Source organism: Lepus europaeus, chromosome X (genome assembly GCF_033115175.1).
Source record: "Lepus europaeus isolate LE1 chromosome X, mLepTim1.pri, whole genome shotgun sequence".
Classification (NCBI taxonomy): domain Eukaryota; kingdom Metazoa; phylum Chordata; class Mammalia; order Lagomorpha; family Leporidae; genus Lepus; species Lepus europaeus.
The window spans coordinates 6,562,044-6,572,989 of record NC_084850.1 but is presented as its reverse complement, the minus strand read 5'-3'; the positions used below and the strand labels follow the sequence as shown (position 1 = coordinate 6,572,989).

The window sequence follows — 10,946 nt, the reverse complement described above, 5'->3', positions numbered from 1 at the left end:
TATGGCAATGGCACTGCCTACCAGGCAGTGAAGGACACCTGGTGCTCTCCGTTCTCACCATATGCAATGACCTGTTCACCCAACACGGCCACCATTTGTGCTGGCCATTGTCACCATCCCCTGCACCTGGTCAGGGTCAGCTATGTTCTGGGATCTCAACCTGTGAAAGGCTGTAGACTTGAGCTCCGGATTAGAAGGGAACAAACGAAACCATCAACCCAACAAAGTCCTTACAAACCAACTCCATCAGCCCCCAGGTATGAAGCAAGGTGTCAGATTCTGCCTATTCAGCCCCAGCATGATAGAAGCTACTGGAAAGGATCCATGATTGGAAAATGACACAAACCTCCAACTTCCAGCCTCCCTGACCCACAGCCACACCAAACTCCTGGGTGGTTTGGATTCTAAGAAAAACCTCACCTGGTAATATCGCGTCTTTTAAGGTTGGAGAAGGTACCTTTGAGCAAACTGCGGAAACTTTCCCTGGCATTCTGGCTTCTGATGGGAGGATTGTTAGAATTAAAATACCCCAATGCCTGCCTTAAAGGAATCTATTTCCCCAGAGTGTAAACCAGACAGGTGGATCCTGAATTCATGGCCGCTGCATGCCTTCACGCCGTGGTGGTCACTGTTACAGTCTAATTCGTGATTCCTTTTTGTTGATGTACAACAAGAAGTCTCGCTATTGGTGTGGGCCTCAAGCCTCATTCCTTTAACAAGCACTTATAAAGGTCAGCCTTGAGTGGGGGCAGTGGTGTACAAGACACTGTCCAAGTGTTTAAAAAGGGGTGGGGCATGTGAAACCACGAAGTAGGCGTCAAAGGAGGGAACCAGCCTTAAGCCTCGCGAGAGTTTGCATGTGACGTGAACATCACTTCCCCAAGGATTTCTGGGTAACGGGCCACCGCAAGGGCTTCTGGGACAACGACGGTTAGGGGGCAAGGCGACATTTTAGCTAGACGCAAACGGAGAGCCATGCCTTCTGAGGCTAGGCCAGAGAAAGGGAGGACTAGGTCCAAAAGCTGGGTGTTGTGCGGTGCACGCCCGAGGCAGGGGCCTTGTGAGGCAGAGCACAATGTAGAGAAACCGGCCACCGGGTCACATGCTGGGGCCAAGAATCTGAGAGGCAAGGCCCTCATGGCTGCTGTGCCTCAGCCTGGCTGGCGGGTGTCTCTGCGCGACCTCCGGGTTGAGCTGCACCACTCTGTGGCCACGATGTGGGCCCAGAGGCGCCTCAGGATGCTCACACTTTCCCTGTGGGTTCTTCTGCTGCTGTGCTATTACCTCAGACCCGGTGAGTACCGGCTTTGGCCACCTGTGAGCTGTTACTGGTGGATGGAGGGGGAGGGGAGGGGCGGCGATGACGCCTCCCAACAACCAGCTTTCCCGCCCTTCTGGCCTTCACGCCTTGTCCTCTCCCGATGGCCTCCCAGGCCCTCGCGTCACATGAGAGCTTTCTGCTCTCACCCTCCTCAACCTTTCAAAGTCCTTCCTTTTGTCGCGTCCCTTCATAAAAACCTGTCCCTTCTCCCTTCCAGTCAGAAAGTCCTACCCTCTAAAGCCCCTTGAAAAACACCTTCCTTCCTTGATTTTCATCTCAAAAAAGCCCAAATTTCCACAATTCTCCTCAGAAAACACCTCTCTTATTTTTTTTTTTTAAGAATTGAAGTGAAATTCACATAAATTAACTGTTTCAAAGTAACCAATTCAAGAAACTTGGTGTGCTTAAATTTTTGTGTTCCTTACCTTTCTCCAGTTCTAAAATATTTTTATCACCCCAAGTTGAAACTTATGGGGCACATTTTCCATTGTACAAATAGACTACATTTTATTTATCAATTTATGAAATTTATCAAATTTGGAAAAAATCTGGGATTTTTATGAACAGTGCTGCTATGAAAACTCATGTAGATGTTCTTGTGTAGAAATATTTTCAATTCTCTGGGAATGGAATTGCTAGATCATATGGGAATTCCATTTTGAGGTTTTCAGGATATCCCAAACTGTTTTACAAATTGGCTGAACCATTTTACATCTCCACCACCAGTGTCCAAGTCTTCCAATTTCACCAGCATTTGTTATCCACCCCCTTTCAATTTTAGCCATTCTGGCGGATGAGAAGTGTATCTTGTGTTTTTGATTTGTAAACCCCTAATGACTAATAAGATTGATAGACTTTTCATGTAACTGTTGGCCATTTGTATATATTTGAATAAATGCCTTTTCAAATCCTTTGATTATTAAATGGATTCTTTTGAGTTTTGTTGTTGAGTTGTATGAATTCTTTATATATACTGAATACTGATACTTATCAGATATATGATTTGCAAATGTTCCCTTCGGTTCTGAAAGTTGCCATTTCACTTTATCAGATCTTTTATGTACAAAAATGATTAATTTTGAGAAAATCAATTTATCTACTTGTGCTTTTGTTATCACACATAAATATTTTTTGCTAAACTAAAAATCGTGAAGATTATTCCTATTTTTTTCTAGGAGTTTTATGATTTTAGCTCTCATATTTGTATTTTTGGCCCATTTTGAGTTAAGTTTTTATATATGATGTGAGTTATAGGGGCCAGCATGATTCTTTTGTAAATAGATATCTAGTTATCACAGTACTATTGGTTGAAAAGATTAGTTATTGTTCATTAAATGGTTTTCACACTCCTTTACAAAATCAGTTGACCATAGATTTGTGGATTTATTTCTTAACTCTCAAATCTTTTCTGTAACTCTGTGTGTCTGTTCCCATGCCAGTTCCATATTATTTTGATTACTGAAGCTTTGCAGTAAGTAATATGGAAATTATGATATATGATTCCTAAAAAAAGTGCATGTGTTCTGTGATTTCATTCTCTTTTCTTTTAATTTTTAAATTTTTAGTTAGTTTTTAACAGATTTAGTATACTTCATAGATAAAATTCTAAGAATATAATGATATTCATAATGATAGGATTAAGAGTCAAAGAGATCACATAAACAAGGCTAGTTTCTGCTAATATTAACTGATAGAATTAAAAAGGAGAGAATGATCCAACATGGGAAGCAGGATACACAGCAGACTCATAGAATGGCAGGTGTCCTAAACAGCACTCTGGCCTCATAATCAGCCCTTAAGGCATTTGGGTCCAGCTAAAAAGCCCATGAGAGTATTTCAGGCATGGAAAGCCAAGACACTCTGGCAAAAAAAAAAAATGACCTAAATGAAAGATCTCTGTGAGTGAGGAAGGAATGGGTCATCAAAGAAGGAAGTACCTTTCTCTGAAGAGAGGAGAGAACTTCCACTTTGACTATGGCCTTGTCTAAATAAGATCAGAGTTGGTGAACTCAAAAGGCTTCTATAGCCTTGGCAACTCATGATGAGAGCCTCGGTTGATTACTGACACCATAAACAAGAGTGTCAGTTGTTAAACAACAACATGTAGGATCTCTGTCCTTAATGTGCTGTACATTGTGATTTAACGCTATAACCAGTACTCAAACAGTACTTTATACTTTGTGTTTCTGTGTGGGTGCAAACTGTTGAAATCTTTACTTAGTATATACTAAATTGATCTTCTGTATATAAAGAGAATTGAAAATGAATCTTGATGTGAATGGGATGGGAGAGGGAGTGGGAGATGGGATGGTTGCAGGTGGAAGGGAGGTTATGGGGAGAAAAAGCCACTGTAATCCAAAATTTGTACTTTGGAAATTTTTATTTATTAAATAAAAGAAAAAATAAAAGAAATAAAAAGATAATGATATTCTCTTTCTGTATCTGCCTGTCTTTCGTCCATTCTTTCTTTTTCTGTTTTTGAGATAACATAGTTTAAATTTACATTACAGTAAAAAAAGCTTAATGCTTCACCAAATAAGAAGTTTAACCAAAAGCAAAAAACCCTGGTTTGGTGGGAATATAGGCAAGGATATAAACAACAATTGACTGGAAAAGTGACCATTTCACACATATACAATTAATATTAAAGTAATCACAGATCATTATTACTAAAATAGTATGACATTCTTTTTTTTGATAGATAGAGTTAGACAGTGAAAGAGAGAGACAGAAAGGTCTTCCTTCCGTTGGTTCACCCCCCAAATGGCCACTATTCCAATCTGAAGCCAGGAGCCAGGTGTTTCCTCCTGGTCTCCCATGTGGGTTGCAGGAGCCCAAGCACTTGGGCCTTCCTGCACTATCTTCCCGGGCCACAGCAGAGATCTGGACTGGAAGAGGAGCAACTGGGACTAGAACTTGGCACCCATATGGGATGCTGAAGATGCAGGCAGAGGATTAACCAAGTGAGCCAGGGCACTGGCCCTGAATATGATATTCTTAAACATTGGTTTGAAAAAGGTATAAAAAAACTTTTACAAAACTATATTTGCCACAATACTGATACACACAGGCATTTCTTTTTTTTTTTGTCTTGTCTTTTTTTATTTTTAGCTCCCACATGTAAGGGAGAATATGTGGTATTTGTTTTTCTGCGTGTGATTTATTTCCACTCAACATGATGTCCTCTATTTGCATCCATTTTGATGTAATAGGATTCCTTTCTTTTTATAGCTTAATAATATTCCATTGGGAATATATACAACATTTTCTTTATACATTAATATGATAATGTACACATTCCTTGATTCCAAATTTTGGTTATTGTGAACAGTGCTGCTGTAAATATGGTGGTGCAGGTATCTCTTTGATGTAATGCATTCATGTCTTCTGGGTATATATCCAGTAGTGTGATTGCTGAATCATATGGCATGTCTATTTCTATTTTTTTAAAGGAAATATCCTTACAGTTTTCCACAATGGCTACACTCATTTACATCCTGAAAAACAGTGTATAAGTGTTCCCCTTTCTCCAAATCCTTACTAGAATTTTTTACTTTTGATCTTTTGGATTTTAGCCATTCTGACAGGGGTGAGATGATATCTCATTGTGATTTTGAGGCACTTCCCTGATGACTAATGATGTTGAGCATGTTTTCATATATTTGTTGGCTATTTGTATTTATTCCTTTGAAAACTGTTGAGGTCTTTCGCTCATTCCTTAGCTGAATTGATTGTTTTTTTTGTTGAGTTTTTGATTTGCTGATATATTCTGAATCCTTTGTTGAATACGTAGTTCACAAATATTTTTCGCATTCTGTAGAATATGTATTCATTTGGATGATCATTTCCTTTGCTGTACAGAAACTTCTGAGTTTGATATAAGCCCATTAGTGTAGTTTTGCTTGTGTTGCCTGTGCTTGAAGGTCTTGTCCAAGAAGTTGTCCCCCACATCAATGTCTTAGAGTGTGTCCTCTATAATTTCTCCCAGTAATTTCATGGTCTCAGGTCTTAAATTTAAGTCTTTGACCTATCTTGAGTTGATTTTTTTTATATGGTGAAAGGTATGGATCTAATTTCATTCTTTTTCATATATACATTCAGTTTTCTTTTTTTAAGATTTATTTATTTATTTATTTATTTATTTATTTGACAGATAGAGTTACAGACAGTGAGAGAGAGAGACAGAGAGAAAGGTCTTCCTTCCTTAGGTTCACTCCCCAAATAGCTGCAATGGCCAGAGCTGCACCAATCCAAAGCCAGGAGTCAGGTGCTTCTTCCTAGTCTCCCATGTGGATGCAGGGGCCCAAGCACTTGGGCCATCTTTCACTGCTATCCCAGGCCACAGCAGAAGAGGAGCAACTGGGACTAGAACCGGCGCCCGTATGGGATGCCAGCACTGCAGGCAGAGGATTAACCTAGTGTGCCACTGCGCCAGCTCTAATAACATTCAGTTTTCTAGCACCATTTGTAGAAGAGATTATCCTTATTCTACTGCATGGTCTGAGTATTTTTCTCAAAATCAATTGTCTGTAGGACAAGATTAATTTCTGGGCCCTCTATTGTGTTCCATTGATCTATATGTCAGTTTTTATGCCAGTACCGTGCTGTTTTAATTACTATAGCTTTGTAGTATGCCTTAAAGTCAGGTATTTTTTGCTTAGAATTGCCATGGCCATTTTGGGTCTTTTGTGATTCTATATGAATTTCAGGATTGCTTTTTCTAGTTCTGCAAAGAATGTCATTGGTATTTTGATGCCCTAATATATGATCTATCCTAGAAAATGTTCCATGTGCTGATGAGAAATATTGTGTGTTCTGTAACTGTTGGGTGATATGTACTGTAAATGTCTGTTAGGTATTATTGTTTGATCATGTGTTTTAACTCCCATGTATCTTTATTGATTTTGTGTCTGGTATATCTTTTTGAGCCCGTCTCTTTCAGTCTATGTGTGTTTTTCTAAAGTGAGTTTCTTGTAGGCAGCATATAGCAGAGGCTTCGTTTTTATCCATTCAGCTAATGTACCTTTTTTGGCTTGAGAATTTAATCCATTTACATTCAAGGTTAGGATTAATAGATAAGAACTAACACTGAGGGGCAGGCACTGTGGCACAGTGGGGTAACGCCCTGGCCTAAAGTGCCGGCATCCCATATGGGCACCGGTTCCTGTCCTGGCTGTTCCAGTTTTCTGCTATGGCCTGGGAAAGCAGTAGAAGATGGCCCAAGTCCTTGGGCATCTGCAGCCACTTGGGAGACCAGGAAGGAGTGCCTGGCTCCTGGCTTCAGATTGGTGCAGCTCTGACCGTTGTGGCCAATTAGGGAGTAAACCATTGGATGAAAGACTTCTCTCTCTTTCTGCCTCTCCTCTCTCTGTGTAACTCTGACTTTCTTTTTTTTTAAATTTTATTTATTGAATATAAATTTCCAATGTACAGCTTATGGATTACAATGGATTCCCCCTCCATAACTTCCCTCCCACCCGCAACCCTCCCCTCTCCCACTCCCTCTCCACTTCCATTCACATCAAGATTCATTTTCAATTCTCTTTATATACAGAAGATCAGTTTAGTATATATCAAGTAAAGATTTCAACAGATTGCACCCACATAGAAACACAAAGTGAAACATACTGTTTGAGTACTAGTTATAGCATTAAGTCACAATGTACAGCACATTAAGGATAGAGATCCCACATGAGGAGCAAGTGCACAGTGACTCCTGTTGTTGACCCAACAAATTGACACTCTAGTTTATGGTGCCAGTAACCACCCTAGGCTCTCGTCATGAGTTGCCAAGGCTATGGAAGCCTTCCAAGTTTGCCGACTCTGATCATATTTAGACAAGGTCATAAAAGACAGGGTGAGGATAGTAACCAATGATCCTAAGAGTGGCATTAACCAGGTCTGAACAATTATACAGCATTAAGTGGGGAAGAGGACCATCAGTACACACAGGTTGGGAGTAGAGCCATTGGAGGAAGAGTAGAGGTTATGATTACGAAGGAATGAGGCCCAAGTGCACTAGACAGGGTCTAGAACAAAGGGCAGAGTCATTATTAGAGGAGCTAAGAAAGGTGCTGTCTAAGCTACAATTAAGTTTTCTGATTGAGAGGCAAATAGAACCTGACAGAAGGGGCTTGATAATAATCTGGTGGGCTTTATGCCTTGTAAGTTAAGAGGCCCCGACCTATCTATCTCTTCACATGGGGTACATTCTAAGGGAGGTGTGAACCTCCTAGGGGAAGGCACTCTGTTGACTTTCATTACTTAGCTGGTCTGGGAGGAGAGCTGGCCAGGTAAAGGCAGGTGGCATCTCTAACAAGAAATTTAAAGTTCTGCCTGCAATGTTGCTGACCCTGCTTGGCCATACCCTCAGCTGCAGTGGTCACTTTGGAAGTTGGGCTGAGTGAAGGGCTTCTCAGCTTAGAGCCAATAAGATCTGTGGCTCTGACCTGGGCATCCTTCGACTCCAGGGCAGGTCCATTTCCAGTGATCCAACTCTTGGCAGAGCTGCCAGGGCTCTTCACAAGCTGACTTCTGCTGAAGCCCAGGCTTACCACATTGAAAGCCACTGCAGTGGACTGGCCTGTTGGGTCTCCTTGAGGGCAGATCACTGTACAGATCAGCCATTAATAGGCCTTCCACCCATTGCTTCTGATGCCGAGCTTTCTTTTCCTCCTGGTTTGTGTTAAAGTAGACCAGAGGATGCAAGTCAAGGAAGTGCCCAAGTCCCATCTCAAATCTTCGATGGCCTGAACTACAAGTCTATAGTCACAGGCATGTTCTGTAGTAGTTTTTCTAAGGTAGACAATGCCCATGAGGAAAATTATATTCTCACTTAAAAACTTTCTTTCCCTTTGGTCTGAAAGGGAGGTTTTTTTCTACTTACTGTTTACTTTACTCTGACTTTCAAATAAATAAATCTTAAAAAAAATAAGAACTAACACCAGTCATTTACTTTTTTTTTTTTTTGTATACAGATAACCTGTTCATTAGTCCATTTGGAAGTGTCATGTATTTTCATGATGTTCATTAAAATGTATGACCTCCTCCAAAATTTCTTTTTTTAAAGGTTTATTTATTTGAAAGAGTTACAGAGAGAGAGAAGGAGAGGTAGAGAAAGAGAGAGACAGAGAGGTCTTCCATCCGCTGGTTCATTCCCCAGTTGGCCGCAATGGCTGGAGCTGTGCTGATCAGAAGCCTGGAGCCAGGAGCTTCTTCTGGGTCTACTATGCGGGTGCAGGGGCCCAAGGACTTGGGCCAACCTCTACTGCTTTCTCAGCCCATAGCTAAGAGCTGGATTGGAATTGGAGCAGCTGGGACAGGAACCAGCCAGCGCTCTGTAGGCGGCGGCTTTACCTGCTTTGCTATAGCGCCGGCCCCCAGAATTTCTTGTAAGTCTGGTCTGGTTCCTGGAGAATTCTCTCAATTTTTTTTGCTTCTGGAAAATACTTTATATTTCTCATTCACTTTTAACGAGTAGCTTTGATGGATATAATATTCTTGTTTGGATTTTTTTTTCTTTTAAGACCTTAAATACATCATTACACTCTCTTCTGGCCTATAGGGTTTCTGCTGAGAAGTCTACTGTTAGTCTAATTAGTTTTCCTTTATATGTAACTTGACACTTCTCTATTACTGTTTTTAGGATTCTCTCCTTTTCCTTATCTTTTCACAACTTTCCTACAGATTTCCTTGGTGAAGAGCTTTTTTGGTTGAGTTTGCTTGGGGTTCTTTGAGCTTCTTATATTTGGATGTTTATTTCTCTTTTAAGGTCTGGGAAATTTTCAACTATTACTTGATTTAGCAGGTTACCAATGCCTTTTTCCTTTTCTTCTCCTTCAGTAATACCTGTAATATGGATATTTGGTTCTGCAATGATATCCTATATTTCATATACTTTCTTCATTCTTTTTCTTTTTTCTTTTTTTAAATATTTATTTTTATTTATTAGAAATGCAGAGTTACAGAGAGGCAGAGAAAGAGAGAGAGAGAGAGAGAGAGAGAGAGAGAGAGAAAGAGAGAGAGAGAGAGAGGTCTTCCATCTGCTGGTTCACTCCCCAGATGGCCAGAGATGCGCTGATCCAAAGCCAGGAGCCATGAGCTTCTTCCGGGTCTCCCACACAGCTGCAGGGGCCCAAGGACTTGGGCCGTCTTCTACTGCTTTCTCAGGCCATAGCAGAGAGCTGGACCAGAAGTGAAGCATCCAGGACTTGAACTGTCGCCCATATAGGATGCCAACACTGCAGGCATTGGCTTTACCCAGTATGCAACAGCAACAGTCCCTTTATTCTTTTTCATTATTTTCTCTCTTTATTTGACTGATTGGATTATTTCGAAAATCTTGTCCTCAAGATCAGAATTCTTTTCTTCAGTTGGTTAAGGCTCTCACTCATATTTTTTGCTTAATTTCTAAAATTTCTATTTGATTCTTCTTAGTGATTTCTATCTCCTTTGTAATCTTTTCATTCATGTCACTCATTGATTTCCTCATTTCTTTAATCTGTCTGTGTCCTTTTGCATGCATTGAGTTTCCCCACAATCATTATTTTGAATTCTGTATCTGTCATTTCATAGATTCACTGCAGTTCGTGATCTAATTATGGAGGATTATGGTGTTCTTTTGGAGGCATCAGGCTACCATTGCTTCTTCATGTCTTCTGTATCCCTACATTAACATCTGCACATCTGGTGTAATCTTCCATTCTTCTTTATGGAATGGGTTTTATTAGAAAAGAGTTTATGGCTTAGCTGGAATGCAAAGTGTCACTTGGCTTGTTGCTTTGGCTTTGGTTCTAGATGAGCCCAGCAGTGTAGACTCAGATTGATTTCTTTTGTCTTAATGTTGGCTGTATCCATAAGTGACACAGTGATGTAGTCTGTTGCAGTTTGTAGGGATAGAATTATGGCTTTGAGATGAATGTACGTTTCCTAGGGTATGCATCTTCAGTTCACAGAGTTTGGTGTCAGTCTCCCTAAGGATTGTGACAGCCAGGGCCTTGTTCTTGGCTTGCAAACCTGAGTGATGCTGGGGCTTGTGGCAACAATTTATCAGGTTCTAGGACTATGTGACACAGATGGGCGCTTCCTCAGGTACTGCTAGAAGAGTCCAACTGGTACTGTGGCTTATAACGTCAACAGCCCTAGTTCTTGAACGAGGGGATGTGAACTGAATCCTGTTCTAGTGCTACAGGATGATTACAAGGTATACAGGAGATCTTGCTCTGACGGATATGAGTCCAGAGAGGTGAAATACAGGTAGGTTCTTCTCTAGGTCCACCGGGTAGATTTCAGTGGGACTGGGAAATTTAAAACTTACCATCACAGTCCTTGTGTTGCAGGGTACAGTGGGGTTATTCCCAAGATATCCCAGGGTGGGAACAGATTTTTTTTGGCTGCTTTTGATGCTAGTCCCCAGAAGCTGTGGAAAATCCCTCTGTATCATGTAGAGTGAGTGAGTGTAGCTCTGGGGCTAATGCCCCAAAACTTCCACAGTTGCAGGATGCAAGGAATCTGTGCTTTGCCCTGACTCTGACTCTGATTCTGGTAGGAACAGAACAGATGCTTGCTGTGTGACTTTTCATTGCAAGTCTGCCAATCTACAGGGCTAGGAGAGGGAAAGACAGCA

The 10,946-nt window shown here is 41.0% G+C and overlaps 1 protein-coding gene across 1 annotated transcript in view; it reads left to right on the top strand.

Moving 5' to 3' along the window:
• Positions 1-1,137: 1,137 nt before the first annotated feature.
• FMR1NB (FMR1 neighbor) overlaps positions 1,138-10,946 on the top strand; it is a 37,103-nt gene continuing 27,294 nt past the window's right edge. Inside the window, exon 1 of the mRNA XM_062184387.1 lies at positions 1,138-1,537. Coding sequence (XP_062040371.1) covers positions 1,138-1,537 — 400 coding nt within the window. The remainder of the gene's footprint in view (positions 1,538-10,946) is intronic.